Genomic DNA, 22,528 nt, shown 5'->3' on the forward strand with positions numbered 1-22,528 from the left:
TCAGAAATCCAATTTGCATCACTAAATATTTCTATAACACCGGGAAAACTAGTGTAATGAATGCCATAATCAATGGTTCCCTTGAGGTATTTAAAAACTCTTTCTAATGCAGTCCAATGAGATTCATCCGGATTATGAGTATATCTCCCTAATCTACCAACAGCATATGCAATATCAGGTCTAGAGAAATTTGTCAAATGCAACAAGGAACTAATAATTTGAGCATATTTAAGTTGTGAAACACCTTCTTTTGTAATTTTCTTTAATTTTATAGCAGGGTCATAAGGTGTAGAAACAGGTTTGACATTAAAATAATCAAACTTCTTTAACAGTTTTTCAACATAATGTGATTGTGTTAGAACAATGCCATCATCCTTCTTTATCAATTTAATGCCCAAAATAACATCTACAGGACCAAGGTCCTTCATATCAAAATTTCTAGACAAGAAAGATTTCACATCTTCAATAACATGCAAGTTGCTCCCAAAGATCAATATGTCATCCACATACAAGCACAAAATAACACATTCACCATCATCAAGTGTTTTCACATAGACACATTTATCACTATTGTTAATTTGAAAACCAGATGAAAGAATAACTTGATCAAATTTTTCATGCCACTGTTTTGGAGCTTGTTTCAAGCCATATAAAGATTTAACAAGTTTGCAAACTTTATTCTCTTTTCCAGGTTCTTCAAAACTTTCAGGTTGATTCATATAAATCTCTTCTTCTAAATCACCATTCAAAAAGACAGTTTTAACATCCATTTGATGAATCTTTAAATTAAAAACACAAGCAAGAGTAATTAAAACTCTAATGGTAGTGATCTTAGAAACAGGAGAATAAGTATCAAAGAAGTCAACACCCTCTACTTGGCTACACCAAAAAACAACTAGCCTAGCTTTATATTTCTCAATGGAACCATCTGTCCTTAGTTTTTTACGAAAGTTCCACTTGCAACGAATACTCTTACAACCAGGGGGAAGATCAGTTAAGAACCAAGTTTTGTTAGCTCTTAGGGAGTTCATTTCATCATTTATAGCTTCCTTCCAAAAAGGAGCTTTCGGGGATCTAACAGCTTCACTATAATTTTTAGGATCATCCTCAAGTAAAAGTGTGCAAAAATCAGAACCAAAATTTGTAGCTTTTCTAGTCCTTTTACTTCTCCTAGGTTCATGTTCAACATCTATATTAGCATCATTACTGCAGGACAAACCAGAACTAGAACACTCATCAACTAGTCTAGATAAGCTACTTTTCATTGGAAAAATATTTTCAAAGAACACAGCATCACGTGATTCCATAATTGTGTTGTCAGAAATTTCAGAAATCTCAGAATTTATAACCAAAAATCTATAAGTAGTACTACTACTATGCAAAGAATATCCAACAAAGACACAATCAATAGTTTTGGGTCCTATTTTCCTTTTCTTGATAATAGGAACGTTGACCTTTGCAAGACACCCCCACACTTTGAGATATTTCAAATTTGGTTTTCTATTTTTCCAAAGCTCATAAGGTGTCTTATCAGAATTTTTATAAGGAATTCTATTAAGTATATGACAAGCAGTATGTAAAGCTTCACCCCACAAACTTTTAGGTAAACCTGAACTTATAAGCATAGAATTTACCATGTCAAGTAAAGTTCGATTTTTTCTTTCAGCTACACCATTAGATTAAGGAGCATAAGGAGGAGTAAATTCATGAACAATACCATGCATTTCAAAATATTCACTCATTTTAGTAGAAGCATATTCTCCACCTCTATCAGATCTAAGAACCTTAATTTTCCTTTCTAACTGATTTTCAACCTCTGCTTTATATGTTTTAAATCTGTCAAACAGCTCACTTTTATGATTAATTAAATACACATAGCAATATTTAGAAAAGTTATCTATAAAAGTGATGAAATATCTTTTACCACCACGAGTTAAAACATCATTGCTATCACATATATCACTATGAATTAATTCAAGCAAGCTAGTTTCCTTTTCAACACATTTATTAAAAGGTTTTCTAGGTTGTTTCGCTTGAACACATATTTCACATTTTTGTTTTACATCAACAGACATCTTAGGAATAAGATCAAGTAGCATCATTCTTCTAACAGAATTCAAATTAACATGTCCAAGCCTACCATGCCAATAATTCGTGCACTCTACATTGGAGACAATCAAAGAAGAATTTTCAGAATTTTTATTAGATGAAAAAGGCATAACATTCAACTTAAACAGACCATCACAAGTGTATCCTTTACCAATAAAAACACCAAATCTAGAAATAACAGCTCTATTTGACTCAAGTACAAATTTGTAACCTTGTTTGACTAACAAGGAAACACTTATTAAATTCCTCCTAAAATCAGAAACATGATAAACTCCATTTAAAACAAGACTCTTTCCAGAAGAGAACTCTAAACTAATTTGGCCTTCTCCAACAACATGTGCTACACTCCCATTCCCCATGCTCACAGTTCGTGTACTTGATTCCTGGTATAAAGAAAAGAATTTTTTATCAGTACACACATGAACATTAGCTCAAGAGTCTAAAAACCAATCATTTGAGTTAAAAACAAAGTTTAACTCTGGGCCAGTGACATGGTACCTGTCAGATAGGGAATTGGAGGTAGCACCCATGGAGACAGCATTGGCTTCAGGCTTATGGGTAGACATTGGTTGACGACGACGTTGAAAACAGTTCTTAGCAACATGATTCGCTCGTCCACATATAAAGCAAAAGGTCTCATTCCCTTGAATTTTAGCCATAGGCCTATTGTTGTTATTAGGAGTATTGTCCTTATTTTTAGAGAAAGCTGATTTTTTGAAAGATTTATATTTGTTTGGCCCATGCCTATTAAAGGACTTTGAAAAGGATTTACTAGAGCCTTCAACCATATGGACTTTAGCTTGAAAATTCGAGGTTTGCAAATTCTTTTGAGAAAGACGATGTTTTTCCTCAATACGCAGACAGATAAGCAACTCATCAAAAGTAAAACCTTCAGGCTTATGTTTCAAACTTCTAGCGAAATCAGACCAAGAAGGAGGCAATTTTGAAATCATGAAGGTCACAAGCATGACATCAGGCAAAACAATTCCTTTCAGTTTCATGTCATAGACAATATTTTCAAACTCATGGATTTGATCTGACACAGACTTCTTATCAACCATATGAAACTCAATCATTTTTTCACAAGAATAACGACTTAAACCCTTCTCAGCTGAACCATATTTCTTTTCAAGGGCTTCCCATAACTCAACTGCAGTTTTAGTATGACAAAATATTTTATAAATATTATCAGACAATGCACTCAAAATACGACCATGACACAAGATATCTTTATCTGTTGCATCATCTTTAGCATCCTCTTTAGTACTAGCAGGGGTTTTAGTACCATCAATTTCAACAACCTCTTTAGATGATGATGTTGTTTGTTTTCCAGTTTTAGAGCCAGAAATCACAGAGAACAGACTCAACTCAGTAAGCCAAAATTTCATTTGTTGTTGCCAACAATAGAAATTTTCGCCACTGAATTTTTCAGGTTTGCTAGACATAGCCTTAAGCATTTCCATAGCAGACATTTTGAACAGAACAAAACACGGAAGATGTAGACAGAATTAAATTTTTCTCTCTAAGAATGTTAGAAAGTTTTAATACAGCAAACACAAGGACATATCAGAGGTGAACATAAACCAGCAGACAACAGACAAGGTAGGAAGCAAACAATGCAATATAACAGACAAATAAGTCTATAATTAAAATAATAAGAGAATGAGTTCAGAGTAGCCTGGGTTGAAGCACGCAAGGCGCTGTCCTTAGAGAGAAAACGCCCCAACTGCACTGGGTAGATTAAGAACTTGATGCGCTCCTCTCCCAAGATACGTCAACCCGTTGAATTTGTCGTGTGCAGCGAAAGATCCCTGAACTGATGAACAAAACGTGCTCTTTGAATATTGATTAATGGAAAAACCAGTGAAAATTAGGGGAAGAAGAAGGCAATTCGTGTGCTGTAATTTTTTTTTCAGATGAGAAAGTCGTTTCAAGACTCATTTTGTAAATTTTTAGTGCCAACGTGCAGCCAGAGAAATAGGCAACGTGAGGAAAAAATAAAGAACGTGCAATGAGAGTGGAGAAAATTTCTATCAGCTATAAAAACTGAATTGAGAAACAAAATTCCTAAAAGTAGGATAAGGGTTTTGAAATAAAATCATATCAGAAAGATAGCTTTTAAAAATAAAATATCACTAACATAAAATAGGATTTTAAATTACCTAGATATGAAATTTTCCAACACTAAGTTCTTCATCTTGGTTGTCCACATATCATGAGTGTGGGGTCACACATTGAAAAATAAAAGAAAATGGGGTGCTAGAAAAATAGTAAGTATATATTTTAATTAATGGCTTAATTGCAACTTTGGTCCCTGACATTTACCAATTCCACAATTTTAGTCCCCCACCTAATTTAATTACACGGATGGTCCCTGACTTAGCTGGTCGTCTGCAACGTTAGTCCTGCCGTTTATTTGTTAACGAAGAAGGTTCACGTGGATGGTCACTTAGCTAATGTGGAAGTCGAATTGGAGACAGAAAGAGACCAGCAACTGATTCAATCTTCTTCCTTGCCTCCAGGGACTCGTTCGTTCTTTATCTCTTCCCTTTTCGCTCAATCTCAAGCTTCGAAACATCTTCCTCACGGTGCTCTGTTTTTTAAGGAGGAAGAGGGTAGAAGATGACCGTTGCAGGTCTCACGTGCAACTCGGTTGCTTCCCTCTCTCTTCAGTCCTTCTTTCTCTCTCCAATTGGACACCCACGTAAGCCTCCTCCGTTAACAAATAAACGGCAGGACCAACGTTGCAGACGACCAACAAAGTTAGGGACCATCCGTGTAATTAAATTAGGTGGGGGACTAAAATCATGGAATTGGTAAACGTTAGAGACCAAAATTGCAATTAAGCCTTAATTAATTAAAAGTTCAATGTGTCACATTGCCTATGCGACAAAACATTTTCTTTTTTTTTTGCTAATGGCGACAAAACATTTTCATAGTTTGTATAAGGCTAAAAAGCGTTTCATGCCCCTGATGTTTAAAGTTTGTGAAGAAGCTACCCCTCCTGAATTTTTGTCTAGGTTTCTACCCTTGATGAATTTCAATTGAGCACAGAATGCCCTTCCGTTAAGATTCCATCCAAACCTTGACGGAACCTCCTGACGTGGAATTCTCTTTGATTTTTTTTTTTTTATTCCATCTGGCAATGACACGTAATTAAAAAAAATTAAAATTAATTAATTAAAAAAAATTTAACATAAAAAATTAAAAAATTATTTAAATAAAAAATACAATTTTTTTTTTCATCTTTCTCGTTTTTTTTTCGTCTTCTTTCATCTTCACTTCATCATCAAGATCATCAAGAACATTCATGAACAATTTTTTTTTTCATGAACCAAAAAGAAAAACCCAGATTTTATAGATCATCTTCTTTTAGTTCCACAATTATTCACACATACAGATCCAAACCGACACAAACCTCACCTAGAAATTCAAGGAACCCAAAATTCATCTGAATCCAATTTTTCTTTATGCTTCCAAAAGCACAATACAAAATCGGAGTTGAAGAAAAAGAATGAAAGCCGAAAAAAATGAATAACAAGAAAAGAAGAAGATCCAGTGAATCCAAAACACGATACAAACATGAAGAGTAATTTTCAGATTCCAGATATGAAATCAACTCAATCCAAGTAAGCCTTGGCTATATAAAGAGGAAAGAAAGAGGAAGTATCTGTTGCAATCCCCACGATGCAATCCCCACCCTAAACCAAACACTACCGCCACTCCAATCCACCCCCACCGCCACCACCGCGCCACCTCCGGAGATGTGAAAGAAAGAGGAAGTATCTGTTACGTGAACATCTTCCCTTCTTCCCTTCTTCTCAACGAACATCTTCACTTCTTCTCACCACCACCACCCCCACCAGCAAACCACCACCCCCACCGCACCCAGATCGGAAACCCACCGCACAAGAACTGAACCACCACACCGAGATCTGGGAACAAATCGACAAAATCAGCAACATCATCAACATAAAAATCGTAGATTTTTGCATCTGGTGGGAGAGGCAGTTTGGAAGGGAAGAAGAAATGGGTTGTTTCTGTTCAACTTTGATTTTCACGGGTTGTTTCTGTGTGGGTTGGGGTTGGGTTGCGCGATGGGGAAGGGAAGAAGAAATGGGTTTCTTGGAGAGGCGATTTGGGTGGTGGGAGGGGCGTTTTGCGTTTTTGATGAAAATGGGGGGAATTGTGGAATTGGTATGGGGAAAGGATTGATTTTTTTTTTTGAGGAAAAGGTCCGGTGGGGTTTGAAGAAGAATCGGTGGTGTGGTGGTGCGGTGGTGGGGGTGGTGGCTGGGCTAGGGGTTCCAAATGGGGTGTTTTATGAGTTTGGGGTTTTTCTGGGTGGGGGTCGTGGTGACTGTGTTGGGGGTGGGGTGGGGCGGTGGCTGGGTTGGGTGGTGGCTGGAAGAAGAAGAAGAAGAAGAAGAAGTGCAGAGATGGTGATGAAAGATGAACGACGGGGTGGGTTTAAAAAAATTAAAAATTAAAAATAAAATCATTGCCACATCGAATAAAAAAATTAAAAAAAAAGCCACATAAGCAGTTGTTGTTAAGTTTTTAACGGCAACTGGACGGAAGGGCAGACGTTGCCCCTTTCAAATTGATCAGGGGTAGAAACCTAGATAAAAATTCAGGAGGGGTAGCTTCTTCACAATCTTTAAACATCAGGGTCATGAATCGCTTTTTAGCCTTTGTATAATAAATTTCACATTATGATGGTAAAGAGTCTAGTAAGGGAGTTGACCTCGTATGCATAAGACTAGGTTTCGTTGGCTCAACACAGTGCAAATCAAAGATTTTGCCCCTTGCGCCCATGATATATGAGCATAGTGATTCGGATATATATAATAAATCTAATCAAGACTCAGTTTACTGATTTCAGTACACTATTTAATGAGTTGTTTGGTGTGTACTGTTTATACAAACAAGCAAATGACATTTGTGATTCATGACTTTGAAGTACATGGTTGAGGATTTTTGAAGAAGCTATGTAAAGCTAATTCAAGTAATTAAGCTGCTAGCACTTGAATGTTAGCTGGTTATAGTGGGCATATTTAAGTAGCTATTATAGTTTGCTTAAGAGTTACTTAGTCAAGCTTTCAGTTAGTTAAGCTTTAATTTCTATTAGTAGTAATGTTAGTTAGTTTGTTGCAACTTGCAGATAAACTCAGCTTATGTAATTAGTTCAACATGATTCCCGAATCAGTTAATGAGAATTCATTTCTTTCATTCAATTGTTTTCTAATTCCCAATTATCTTTTCTCTTCATATTAGCCACTTAATTTTTCTATTGAATGTATGAAATTATATTCACGTGAAGCTCATGATCAGTTGATCACTAGGCGAATTGAAATTAGTGATCGAGGTTGCCGGCTTACGTGGAGCCACCACCTTTTATATATTTTAAAGTGTTAATTAGGTCAAACATCGATCAAAAGATGATCATGATTCCATCCGAATCTTAAAAATGGACACTGCCTAGCTACATACTTTATAAAATTAGCTTTTATAATTATTTATTCTTCATATCAATCTTGAGGCTGATAAAGAAAAATTAATTAATTATCACATCCTGATGAGCGATTGTGAGTTCTGACCCTTAAGCCTTGGAAAGGACAGTCATGCAAAATGATGCCAAAGAGTTTTCTTAAGCCAATATTGCATTGAACAAAGTATAAGAGTTACATCAATCCAATACAATGCATAAATAACAGATAAAAGAAAACAAAATTTAGAAACTTAGACGCCCTGCTATAAATTAAAACCAGTAAATCAATGATAAGTAGTTTTAAACCCCAAACCAAGTAGCAGCCCAGAACAAAATAATATAATCCAGTAAAATGTGTAACATATCCACTAGCCATCTTGCTTAATTCCAATCCCAAGGCCAGAAAGCTTTCTTGACTGCAAAAGCCAGGACCCAACAATTTAAAACATAAACTGACACCAAACCAAAGCCAAGAAATTAGCCTGTGCAGTTCATGACCATAGTAATAAATGTACTAATTGGTGGCTGTAATATTTGGTTATAATAATACATACAAAATAGTGCCCCTCGTATGATATTCACAGAAAACTATAGAAAACAAGAGACACATCGTTTTCTATATTGTAAAGGTTGTTGGGCTTTTACTTCAAATGGCCTAACAATATTATATTTTTATCCAAGTTGTAATAATTTTAGTGATTTTTAAAATATTGTAAATTTCACAAAGTGTGCAACAATACTTTGTTTTTACTTTTATTAACTTTGTGGCTATTTGGCTATTAGTGAAAGTTTAACCATTGACCAAAAAAAATTGAATATATAATAATTAATAATAATTGTAATTATTATTTTATTATTTTTAAGTTACAGGCTCGATACAATTAAGTAATTTTTTTCTATATTATTAATTATATGAAGTCATGGTCTCATGGACACAGTGACTTACCTTTAAGGCTTTAACTCATTGCATCATGATTTACATTTTTCATGTATCCTATTCTATGTCTTAAGCCTTAAAATAACTGGTTAAGATCCAAATTTTTAGGTTCGTGACCCGACAAAGTTGTTTTTTTTTATAGGCAATAAGAATTATATTGAATAGAAGTACAAGAGGTACTTCAAGCCAATATAAAGGTAAAGAATGATAGAAAAGAAACGAGTTAAGAACTGACATGTACAAGAAAACAAATGCTCTAAAAAGAGGGAAACTACCCCAACTAATACCGGACAAAGTTGTTGTTCTCCATGGTATGTATATCTATCAAATCAATTTCATAAATGTGAAATTTTTTTTATTGGAAAAAGTATGGATCGCACCTCAATGAAAACGTTAGTCAAAATTTTAATTAACTAATAAAATGATTTCATTTTTTATTCTCATTAAGGAAAATAAAATTTTATGTTAAGATATATACAAAACCTAAAGTTGAATGAAAATGTTTTTCAAAAAATAAATGAATCTATTTTTTTCAATTTAAAAATTAAAGTCTCTTCATGGAGAGACTTTAATTTATAACGAATATACTTTAATTTATAACAATGTGCATAATAGATATTGTCACTCCCACACATAGACAGATGCATATAGGAAGCTACGAGGCAGCTGTTAGGGGTGGAAATAAGTTAAGCGGTGTGTCAGGGGTTTACGACCTAACTCATTGAGGCATGATGTGACTTGACTTGTTTATTAATTAAAAAGGTTGAGCCTAAATTTTTAAAATGCTTGATTAACTAAAAAAGTTAGACTCATGCTAACTAAAAAGTTTATTTGCTTGATAAACTAACTTGTTCATGTAATATTATTTTTATCAATAATATAAATAACATTTATCAATTTTTATCAATAACATTCATGCTTCTCTGTTTTATTCCTGATTGTTTTTCAACTTCTTGTATTATGGGTTGGAATACTCCTTGTACCCCAAGTTAATAATACACTTTGGCTTATTAAAAAAATCCCAATTAATTTTCATCATAAATTCCAAGTTGACACCTCGTTTGGTATGCTGTATTAGACATGATAGTATAAGCTTATACAATACATTATAGACTTATCCATTTTTTGTTGCTCACGTTGTATTGTATAAACTTATACACCAATCTCCTATTAACATCATAATGATGGATTATTTAATCCACCATATAGATGATGGATAAGGCATGATTAGAGTGCAATGTATAAACTACTTGAATGTATTTAATCAACCGCCACCACAACCGCCCTCCACAACCACCGCCTCCACTGTCGCCGCCACCACCACCATCATCGCCCTCCACCACCACCGCCACCCACCCTCCACCACCACCACCACTGTCGTTGCCACCACAACTACCCTCCACCACCACCACCTCCACCACTACCACCACCACCACTGCCGCCGCCACCATCGCCGCCACCACAATCACGCTCTATCGCCACTACTACCACTACCACAGCCGCCACTACCACCCTCTACCACAACCCTCCACCACAACCACCCTCCACCACCACCACCATTGCCGCCACCACAACCACGCTCTATCACCACTACAACCACTACCACAGCCGCCACCACCGCCCTCCACTGCCACCCTCCACCGTCACCGCTGCCTCCACCACCACCACCACCATCGCCGCCACCACAACCACCCTCCACCACCACCGCCTCCACCACCACCACCGCTGCCGCCACCAAAACAACCACGCTCTAGTTATCGCCACTACAACTACCACAGCTGCCACCACCTCCCTCTACCACCGCTGCCACTAGCATCCACCATCATCGCCACTGTCTTCGCCGTCACCACCATGCTCCACCACTGCCACATCGTTGACACCTTCATACCACCACTGCTGTTGTCCCCACCCTCCATCACCACACTGCCACCGCAGCCACCAATACCACCCTCCACCGCCACTGTCACCACCATCGTCACTACGCCCACTACTACAACCACCGCGTTCGCCATCACTTTCCATCTCTACTGCCACCATCATCAATTTCCAATACCACCACTATCATACCATAAGTGTTGCCACCAAATTATTTGGTATATGACCAAACGCTGTATAATTTTAAAATTTTATCAGACCTTATCCTATCAAGCCTAATGCAATTCAGCATTATACTATATATTATGCCTTATACTATACAACGTATCAAACTGACCCCTAGTTTCAGTCCAAAGCCACCTTGATTGGGCAGTACTTCTACCTATTTGTCCACATACATACGTTAGATAAAAAATATATTCATGATCTTTAATTCACTTGAAGAGTTAGTGATTGATATAATTAATAAATATCAGGGTTGTCATTATTAAATAGCCATGAGTTTGACCATTTTCACTTCGGATCCTTCTAACTAAAATAAATTTAAGATATAAAACAAGGGCAATTCTACCGAAAGTCTAAAACTCATGAAACATGTTTTGACCATTAATATATAACACATGTTTTTTTTAATTTTTTTTTACAATTTAACTAAAATTAATTTTCCTATTAATTCCCAGTAATATCAATTTGCAAAATTAAATGTATTTTTACCTTATGAATCAATTTTTTTCTTTGTCTACGGTAGAGAGAGCCTATAAACATTGCACAAGTGTCTTTTCGCTAATTATTAAAAAACCTTCGTTTCAAAAGATTCTCTTAGCCGACAGTCATGAGATCAATCATCTTGAGATGAGACTCGGATAATATCACATTTATAAGGTGGGTAGAAATATCTCAATAAACCATTCTTTATATGCACCGCCAAACACTAAACTATGAGTAAATTAAATGCCTAAGAAGTTCAACTATTTACCGACTATTACACACCTTATTAATTGGTTTCAAATGCGAAAACTATTCATTGACATCATTTAAGCTTCTTAAAATTAATGATTGAGCTAAGAGTAATTGCAGGTGATGATGAATAATTTGTACTAATTTACTAATAATTAATGATTCGACAGATCTCACATATCTGAACCTTTATCTTTTTCTGATTTCGCCCGTATATAAATACTGCTGCTGCTTATGATCACCTTACTCTACTCCACTCCAAGCTCAAGCTTATTAGTAGTTCTTCTTCCCACTAGTCAATAGCTAGCACCTTGTGTGTTCAATTAATTCAAAGTCCTTAAATTCACGTACGGCATGGCGAAGACTACACTAGCTCGAGTAGTTTGTATATTTGTGCTAGTTATCATCTTCTCCAACTTCTTCATGACATTGCAGGCTCGTAATCTCCAAATCATTCACAAAAACAATGCAGTTCAAAATTATGTTTTTGACCTATCAAAGCACATGCACGTTGTTCACAAGGATGGATATCAACAGCAAAGACTCTCACCTGGAGGACCAGATCCTCAACATAATAATGCAATACCTCCAAGCAATTAGAACTTTCGTGCATCTTTGGGTACATGGTGAAAGAGTATGGTACGCCAAAGTTAACGTATGTGAACAGAAACAACTTTTTTTATTAAATGCTTGATTACATGCTGGAAAGCAATGAAGAGCCAAAATCATAGTGAACATAGTCACTCCTCGATCTTAGCTTTTATGATTATTCATCATAATTTTGACTTCATTATAATTTTTCATGCTATATCTAAACATGCACTAAAACCCAGCTCTGGAGCACGGAGGTATGTGGAGACAATAAACATAGCTAGTCAGTTCTCTTAGCTTTTATGATTGTTCACTCTAATTTTTGTTGAGAATTACTGTAATACAAAATGTAATGGGTTAGTATATAGTAGTTACTGTGTATTAAATGTGTAATAGAAATTAGTGGGTATAAAATGTTGTGATAATAAAGGCTTGACTCAATTAGTATAAAGCCTTTATTATGTCTCCACTAGATGTATTCAATTCAGTTGAATGAAAATTTGTTTTCCCCCAATCGACTCTCTCTCAATCTCCGTTATTCAATTTCTTTGCTTTCTGTTAGTTTCTTCCAACATCTGGTATCGAGAGCACGTTTGATCTTTGGGCCGTGAGGGTTCCGATCACCGTCATCTTCTCCGGCGATCGCACATGGCCATCGCCGCCGTCGTAGTTCGTTTGATTGGTCCTGTTTCTTCCGCTTGCGATTGCGATGTCGGTGACGACGTCGAACTCAGGATTCACGGCGGCTATTCCAGTTCTTGATGGCAAGAACTGGAACAAGTAGAGCGTAAGAATGAAAGCTGTGATGGGGTTTCAAGAAGTTCTTGAAATCGTGGAACAAGGGCTACCGGAACTGGCTGAAGGAGCCACAGAAGCTGCAAGAACGCTGCACAAGGAAAGCAAGAAGAAGGATTTCAAAGCCCTCTGCCTGTTGCATCAAGGGGTTGATGAAGCCCACTTCGAGAAGATCTCAAACGTGAAATCTTCAAAGGAAGCATGGCAGATTCTGGAAAAGTGCAACGAGGGTCAAGAACAGTTGAAGAAGGTGAGACTCCAAACCCTTAGAAGGCAGTATGAGTTGATGCAAATGGATTCCAATGAGAAGATTGCTCAGTTCTTCAATAGGATTATCAGTCATACCAATGCTATGAAGGTTTGTGGGGAAACCATTACTGTGCAATCCATGGTTGAAAAGATCCTGAGAACATTGTCACCACGGTTTGACCATGTTGTTGTAGCAATAGAGGAGTCCCGAAGCCTTGAAAGCATGAAGGTGGAAGACCTTCAAGGAAGACTTGAGGCACACGAACAGAGGCTTCTTGAAAGAACTGGTGACAAATCCTCAGATCAAGCCCTGCAAGCACAAACCACTAAGAAGAACAACTATGGAGGCAAGAGTAATTACAAAGGGAAAGGTAGAGGCAAAGACTTTTACAAGGGCAACAACTCAAGGAGTAATCAAGGAAACCAGGATAGTGAGAAGGCTAATACAGGACAGAATGAACAAGGCTCCAAGAGAGGAGGCAATGTCAATTGGCGTGGAGGAAGGAAGAAGGTGGACAGAAAGTAGGTGAAGTGCTTCAACTGCAATATAATTGGCCACTTCTCCACGGAATGCACAACACCCTCTCCTCAAGGTGACCAGAAAGGAAATCAAAGTGATGAAGCTCACTTTGTCAAGGATCACAATGAGGTAATCTCTGATGAACAACCTCTCACTTTAATGATGCTTACTAGTACTATTGATAGTAGCATAGATAAGTGTCAAGATAAGTGGTTCATGGATTCTGGATGCTCTAATCACATGACTGGAAATAGAGACTGGCTAACCAACTATGATTCCAGTAAAACAAGCCTTGTTAGATTTGCTGATGGTAGAGCTCTTGAGGCAATAACCACTGGTGATGTTCTTCTCAGAAGAAAAGATGGTAGAGAAGCAATGATTAGTGAAGTTCTATATGTGCCTGGCATGAAAACTAATTTGATTAGTCTTGGTCAACTAGTTGAGAAAGGGTTCTCTATCAGAATTGGCAGAGGTTATCTAGATGTGTATGATTCCAAGATGAAGAAGATTGTGAGATCACCTTTATCCAAAAACAGAACCTTTCAGGTTAGTCTTAAAGCCATTGGAACACAATGTATGTCAGCTTCTGTCTTGAGAGAAGACTCATGGCTTTGGCACCTGAGAATGTGACACTTGAACTTTAATGACTTGTGATAGTTGCATGACCAGTAAGCAACCTAGAAAGTCATTTAGCTCTTTCACACCATCAAAGGCCCTAGACATTCTCCATGTTGTCTATTCAGATGTGTGTGGTCCTTTTGAAGTGTCCTCAAATGGTGGAAATAAATACTTTCTGACATTTGTTGATGACCTGAGCAGAAAGATATGGATCTACTTGTTGAAAGCTAAGAATGAGACCTTTGAAATGTTTAAGAACTTCAAGAATTTGGTGGAGAAGCAATCAGGAAAATCCTTGAAGGTGCTTAGAACTGATGGTGGAGGGGAGTTTACTTCAAATGAGTTTGAGAAATTCTGTATAGATCATGGCATTTTACATGAAATAACAGCTCCCTACACTCCTCAACACAATGGCATTGCTCAAAGGAGGAATAGAACAATAATGAACATGGTGAGAAGTATGCTAAAAGAGAAGAATATGCCACACAACTACTGGGCTGAGGCTGCATCCACTGCTGTATATGTTCTGAACAGGTGTCCAACTAAAAGCTTGAATCACAAGGTTCCTGAAGAAGCTTGGTCAGGAATTAAGCCCTCTGTGAGTCATTTCAGGGTCTTTGGCTCTATAGCATATAGACATGTACCTGATCAGAGGAGAAGGAAGCTAGATGATAAAAGTGAGAAGTTCATCTTTGTTGGATACAACTCCACAGGTTCTTACAAGTTGTACAATCCACTGACAAAGCAATCTCTTTTCAGTAGAGATGTCATAATTGATGAAGCAAGTACTTGGTTTGACTTGAATGCTTCAACCTCAGGAACAAAACCATCCACAATTCAAATTGAATTGTTGAATGATGAGTCAAGAGAACAACAACAAGTTCCTATCACAGAACCAATTTCTCCAGTCACTTATTCACCACAATCACCAAATAACAGGCCATCCAGGTTGAGAAGTCTACCACCAGGATTGAGAGATTACCAATTGTTCTCTGCACACACAATCGGGGATGAGGAAGGTTTGGTACAACATATGACTCTCTTGGCAGATACTGAACCAGTGAGCTTTGATGAAGGAATTCAGAATGAGACTTAGAGGGTTGCAATGAGTGAAGAACTGAAATCAATTGAGAAAAACAAGACATGGGAGATTTCAGTTTTACCTCAGGGAAAGATTCCCATTGCTGTGAAATGGGTCTATAAAGTGAAGCTAAAACCAGATGGGACCATTGCTAAGTACAAGGCCAGGCTTGTAGCTAAAGGCTTCATGCAAAAGGAAGGCCTAGACTACTCAGAGGTCTTTGCTCCAAGAGCAAGAATTGAAACTATGAGGATTGTGATTGCAATGACAAGTTGGCATGGCTGGAAACTCTCGCAGCTTGATGTCAAGTCAGCATTTCTTAATGGTCTACTTGAAGAAGAGGTGTATGTACTAAAACCTCCTGGTTATGAAGTCAAGGGACAGGAAGACAAAGTGCTAAAACTGAATAAAGCCTTATATGGCTTGAAACAGGCACCTAGAGCCTGGAATAAAAGGATAGATAGCTTTCTTTCTAAATCAGGTTTCAAGAGGTGTGTTGTTGAACATGGAATCTATGTGAGGTTCCTTGAAGACAAATGGGTTATCTACATTTGTTTATATGTAGATGACCTTCTCATCACTGAAAATAAGCCAAGGGAGATAGAAAACTTGAAGACTTTGCTGAAAACTGAGTTTGAGATGACTGACTTAGGGTCCCTCTCTTACTTTCTTGGTCTGGAGTTTGTTGAATCCACACAAGGTTTGTTCATGGGCCAGAAGAAGTACACATCTGAGGTACTGAAAAGGTTTCATATGTGGGGATGCAATCCATGTGAAACTCCTGCAGAAACAAGTCTTAAACTGGGAAACTGTGATGATGAAAAGCCAGTTGATAGCACAAAATTTAGAAAAATTGTGGGAAGCCTGAGATACATATGTCACACAAGACCTGAGATCTCTTATAGTGTGGGGATTGTTAGCAGATTTATGAGTAATCCAAAGCACTCTCACTTGATGGCAGCAAAGAGGATACTGAGATATCTTAGAGGAACTCTTGATTATGGCATTGCGTTTCCACATCAAAGTCATGGAACTGATCTGAAACTCGTGTCTTACTCAGACTCGGACTGGTGTGGTGATATACTTGATAGAAAGAGTACTATGGGTCATTTGTTTCTACTGGCAGGTGCACCAGTTTCATGGTGTAGCAAGAAGCAACCTGTTGTGGCCCTTTCAACATGTGAAGCAGAATATATAGCTACTTGTTCTGCAGCTTGTCAAGGAGTTTGGCTATCTTCCTTGCTTGAGGAATTGAAGACTGGTTTTGGATCCGGAATTGATCTATTTGTTGACAACAAATCTGATATTGACCTAGCTAAGAATCTGGTCTCACATGGTAGAAGCAAACACATAGAAACTAGGTTTCACTACTTTAGAGAGCAAGTGGAGAAGGGCAAGATCAAGGTTGTCTACTGTCAAACTGACCTCCAACTTGCACATATACTAACCAAGGCCTTGAAGATCGACAAGTTCAAGGAATTAAGGAAGCTAATTGGAGTTTCAAGCTTGATCAAGAAGGAAAAACATTAGGTTTTTTTTACACACTTACTGTGGTTTTGTTTTCTCTTTTGTTGGATCTTCTGTTGTTTAAGTTTGTGAGGTTTAATAGCTTGAAGAGATTTTGTATTAAGGGGGGGGGGTGTTGAGAATTATTGTAGTACAAAATGTAATGGGTTAGTATATAGTAGTTACTGTGTATTAAATGTGTAATAGAAATTAGTGGGTATAACATGCTGTGATAATAAAGGCTTGACTCAATTAGTATAAAGCTTTTATTATGTCCCCACTAGATGTATTCAATTCAGTTGAATGAAAATTTGTTTTCCCCCCAATCGACTCTCTCTCAATCTCTGTTATTCAATTTCTTTGCTTTCTGTTAGTTTCTTCCAACAAATTTTAGCTTGATCATAATTTTTCATGCTATATATGCACTAAAACCCAGTTATGGAGCATATATATGTAGGTACGTGAAGACTGGTATCTTTGCATCTCTTGTCTCTGTACTTTCCTACTTTTTCAGTACTTTTCTTTTCAGCCGCCGGTGCAGATAAATTGAGCGAAGATTTTGTCATGTAGTTCTACACTTCTACCTGTATAGCAATAATTCATACATCACTTTTCTTAGTTATATATGTTATAATATTTTAATTTATTTAGGATTCTTTAATGATCTTCTGAATGGATATTACCTCCCAGCAAGATTTATTAGCATATATATGCTCATTATTGATTGTAGAACAATATCTATAAGGAAAAATGATTAATGGTACGACTAATCCAGTTTAATCCAATTTAATAACTATTATATATAATTGTAGACTAATCCAGTTTTTTCCTATTACTAGTTCATATATATCATATAATTAAAGTTGGGTTTTTATTCCTACACAGCTCACTTTCTCTCATATCTCATTTTCACTCACTTTTTCTTCTTATATATTTCTTTTTTTTTCTATCACATAACAAATAAGATTTTAATGAGGAGTTATGATATATACACACATCTCCACTTCTTTTCTACTTTCATTTCTATCTATTTCTTTTTTTCTATCCATCGAATCATCTATCACATTTTTACTACTTTCTCTCTCATTTCTTCCTATCTCTCTCTTCCTCCACCTCTCCACACCTCATTTTTTAGGTGTGGAGATATAAATATTCTTTAATGAGGCACATACTGTAGTCTCAAGAGCATGGGTTGGGGTTGCTTTGTATGGGATCTCTTCAGTCTTCATGTGGGTGTCTCACATAAGGATTCTTTATCAATAAAATTGCGTTTTTGTTTTCAAAGTTGAACCGACCGTTGTTCAAACCACCGCTAAAAGATAGTGTTCCACGACTAGCCAACCGCTGTAAAACCGATCGTCGCTAAGAGATTAAAAAACGATTGATAGAACTTGTTGTTATTTCTTCAAGTGAAAGAAGTCTCACATTTAATAAAAATGAAAGTGTTGATAATATATAAGTGAAATAACTCATACAAACATCGTTTTAAGATTTTTGGTGAAGATGTGATGTACTTCACTAATGTACTCATCATCAAATGTGATGTTATAATTCTCTCATGTTGTAATCATGAAGTATACCCTTAACACAACTGTCATGCAAACTGCTACAAGAGAGTTAACTGGTACCAACCGGTGCGAAAGTAAGTTTTTTTTTTGATAGGCAAAGAAATATATTGAAATGAAGTACAAGAGGTACTTCAACCCAATACAAGAAAGAGGAAAAGAAGAAAAAAGGGAAAGCAAAAAGAATTACAACTCAATTGATCACCCTTAACAAAACCCAAAATAGACGTGACTAATTACATAGATTAATTAGCCAAACAGCACCTCCAAAGGGACCAAAAACAAATATCAATTAGCAATGGCCCTGAACTAGAATGTACCCCTCCAATGAGTAGACCAGATGCATCAAGTAAGTGGCCCAACACATTCAATCTCATGTTTTCACGGTGGTTGAAATCGCTGCAAAGTTACAAGAAAATGCAGGGTGATTTAAACCACCAGGAGAGATAAAAACGTGTTTTTTATTTTGTGAACTTAACGACGTGAGACCCGCCGCCATATCTCCAAAAAAATTAAACTTATTTTTTGCAAATTTTTTTCACCCTACTTTGTAATTTTGCGTACATAAGAAAATAATCCAAACAGAAAAAGAATTTTCCAAAATAAGTATTTATCAATAAGTTTTACACAATCAAAAGTACTTCAAATGACAATTAACATGGAAATAACATTGTCCACACATGATCCACCAAGTATATCATAAGGAAACCAGATAATCTAGATGGTGCTTTTTGATTTTCAAGCACATAATCCTTCTTGTATTTGGGTTTAACACCCATTATACTAAATTTAAATGCAATTAATTGATTTATAAAAAAAAAACTAAATGACGAAGAGCGACTCATTTTTCTTGGTGACTTTAAATTAATCAACTAAAATTAAAAAAATTATAAATTAAGTGAGATCGATCTACTAGTTGGGAAAGCTATAAATGCTTATCAAATTTACTGAAAAATTCTTTACCCCATTTTCCTTATTAACTTTCATAAGGAAAACAAGTTATTCTTTCAAAATATTCACTAGATTGCATTCTTAAATCCTGCCATCATTTTCAGGGATTGACTTGCAAAAGCTAGGTTCAATGATTTGAGTAGGAGTAATTCCATGTCTCACGTACATACCTATGATGATGTTGAAGAAAGACATACATAAAAGCATAGACGGATCTATGTGCCTCGCTTGATTTTGAATAAAATTATTAGAAAAAAAATTAAGTAGTAAAAAAGTATGTGGTCTTTATAACTTATTTGGTAAAAAAATATCATCACTTGTATTATTTTACATTGCTAAATATGTTGAACTGTTGGAATATTGTGATATGTTTAACTGTGCTTTGAAGTTGGAATATTGAATTTATTTGCTTAATGTACTTTTAATGTGCTTTTACATTTTCTTTACACGTACACTGAAACAATTTTCTGAAGTATTTTTTTTTCTGTGTGAAGTCTTGCAAGTTTACGGGGTCGGGTCTACGAACCTCCTGCTAATTGTTTATCATAAAAGGAGAACTTTTTCTCGACCATGAAAAATAAGTTAAACACTGATTTTTAATTGCTCATTTCAGATCACATTTTATTTTATCAGAAAACGATATATTATTCTAACTTGACATTATTTTGTCCTCTTGACATTGCATATACATTACATGTTCAGCAGTGAGACTCTTGTCTCAGTTCATGACCATTGTTCCGGTTAACCCATATGACTACACTATCAGTAACTATTAATTAAGTTGGTCGGCTAGGATGACCAAATGCAAAACTTTCACCCTTTAACCAAGTGACTCAACATAAAGCTAAAGTTGTTACAATTACGGTCAAGTCCAATTAAGCAAGGCAAAAACATCAATTTCACCTAAATGACCGGATGACAAATAGTAAACTGGCTCTACAATTGATCAAATGATCATTATATGTACAAGTTTGGTCGCACTATAAGTTAAGTACGTACAACTCATTTGCTCTTGTTGGTTGTCTAAACTTTGAGTCTTTTTCTCTCTGATCTCGAGCTGACTTGAGCATTAAAATGTCTTTTATAGGTACCTGCCACATCGGAGATTCTCATTCCACCACCTTTATCTCAGTTGCATTCACCAGCTTGCACCAAGTTGTCTAAGAACCCTTTACTAGTTTAACTAGACTCAAGAGTTTGAGGACCTTCCCTATGCATAGGAAAACATTAGCTTTTGGTTTTAAATTATAGCTTGAACAGCTAAGACTGATCAAAGTGAGAGAGCAAGTGTTCAATGTAAAATATATAATCATTGTTGAAAAAAAAGGGGTTCCACCTTATGGAGTACTCGACTAATTGCCTTCAAGGACTGTTTGAATGTACATGTTGTTGATTCCACTTCACATTCATCTCAACACTTTATTTATTAGGTTGCTGACTTGCCGTTATGTGAAGGATCGAATAGTAAACAATTAAATACAATTGTTCGGCTTAGCTTCTTATATAAATAGTATCTAACGTGAGCTTGATTTTGTACAGAACAAGTGCGAAGTGCACGTTTCTATTTAAACTTCCAATGCATGCATGGCGAATGCAAGTAGAATAATGCGAGTGTTTATAGTTATGTTGATGATGTCCACCTTGTTCATCATGAGTTTGGTGCAGGCTCGAAGTCTAGAGAGACGTGTAGACAGCCAACACCTACTTCAAATGATGAAACATAAACATCCTCGGAGAGCTTTGGAAGATTGGATCTCACCGGGAGGACCAGATCCTAAGCATAATAAGCAGGGTCATGGTTGACTGATTGTTAATTTAGAGTATGCTCCCCCTTCTTCGTATTTTCCAATAAAATGAGTATTCTGAACAAGAATACATAGTTAGAGTTTGGTTGTCATCAATTGGTTTGTGTTTTCTCTTCTCTGCGGTGTGATATTTAATTTGTTTTGTTCTCCTATTTTCTTCGTCGGTTGTTTAAATTACTTATGAGTGTTATTTAACTTCATCATAGATTGACCAATGATATTTAAGATAAATGAGTTAGAAAGTTTACAATTGTTTACTTTATTTTTTATAAATAATCATATTGGTCCACTAGGAATGAGTTAAATAACTATCATGGTTTTTTTACCTAACTATCTTAATTTCTTTTTTTGTTAGTTTTCTCACTAATTGGAAAAGGGGGAGGTCATGTTGTAACAGCTGTGATTTCTGTTTTTTTTTTCTTATAGAGAACCTTGTCTCCTCATACATTATCTGTTCCTTTTCTTTCTCATTATCAATTTTGTCTAAATTAATGTCAACTCGTTTTATGACTCTTAATTAATAATGAACGTGGGAATCCATAATCGCATGTCCTCGTGTTTAAGAAAGTTATTGACATTGTTATTGAATAGTATCACTTTGCAACAAGATGAAAACGAAAGATCTGCTCATTAAAAGAAGTCTGAGATTCAGTTTTACATCATTCAATAATATATACTCCTATAATGCAGTGGTTAATTGGTTGTACATATACCCTGAAAATTTTATGAAAAGTTGGTATATCGAATATTTTTTTTTCACAAGCTACTGACAAGTGATTAATTGTACATGTTTAATTTTCTTTAAGTACGAATCTTAAGTTCAAATTTTACATATAAAATAACATTATTAACAATTTCACTTTAAAAAACTTATAGTTAGATATTTTTCCCATTCAAATATTATTGTCTCCAATAGAATGATACTCGTGTAAAAGTAATTGCTTGATTGAAGAATTCAGTTACAAAATGTAAGTGGGATTGCGGGTGTGCCACCAAGGCATATGTACCAAGCTACTAGCTACCTGAACGAGCACCGCCTCTAATTAGGAAGGGAATAGAAAATAATACTCCCTCCGTTCCTAATCTTTTGTTGTTTTAACTTTTGGCCTAAATTCCAAAACTTTTGTTGTTTTACAAATCCAATGCATTTTTTCTCAATTTATTTCATATATACCCTCATTTAATACTATACCTCTCACCTGCCACCTCTTTTTTCACCAATCAAAATCATAACAAATTTCTTAACCAATAACTATTATTCTCTCTCTTCACTATAAGAGAACATTAAATAGGGGTGTTTATGTCAACAAATATATCAATGATTGCACTCTTAAACAATGTGCATAACCTTAAACAACAAAAGATTAGAAACGGAAGGAGTAAATAATTGTGATATGTATGTGAATCACTTGAGAGTTAAGGTAGTAGATTTTTTTTATACATCGGAAAGCTACCAAAGAAACGATCCCTCCAAATGA

General features: G+C 36.0%; 1 protein-coding gene across 1 annotated transcript; it reads right to left on the reverse strand.

Annotated features, from left to right (window-relative positions):
- Positions 1–2,223: 2,223 nt before the first annotated feature.
- LOC130742910 (uncharacterized) lies at positions 2,224–4,114 on the reverse strand. The gene is made up of 2 exons (XM_057595014.1): positions 2,608–4,114; positions 2,224–2,492 (listed from the first exon to the last, which is right to left on the reverse strand). Exons 1-2 carry the CDS (start codon positions 3,579–3,581, stop codon positions 2,471–2,473), a joined length of 996 nt encoding a protein of 331 aa, XP_057450997.1. The 5' UTR covers positions 3,582–4,114; the 3' UTR covers positions 2,224–2,470.
- Between the last annotated feature and the right edge of the window lie 18,414 nt (positions 4,115–22,528).

The sequence above is a fragment of the Lotus japonicus genome, chromosome 3, assembly GCF_012489685.1.
Source record: "Lotus japonicus ecotype B-129 chromosome 3, LjGifu_v1.2".
NCBI classification, from domain to species: Eukaryota; Viridiplantae; Streptophyta; class Magnoliopsida; order Fabales; family Fabaceae; genus Lotus; species Lotus japonicus.

Excerpts from the sequence above, each read along its gene's own strand:
- LOC130742910 (XM_057595014.1), bottom strand. The coding sequence starts at position 3,581 with ATGTCTGCTATGGAAATGCTTAAGGCTATGTCTAGCAAACCTGAAAAA. Across the intron at positions 2,493-2,607 it reads TCCAATTCCCTATCTGACAG|GAATCAAGTACACGAACTGT; the intron begins GTACCATGTCAC and ends TCTTTATACCAG.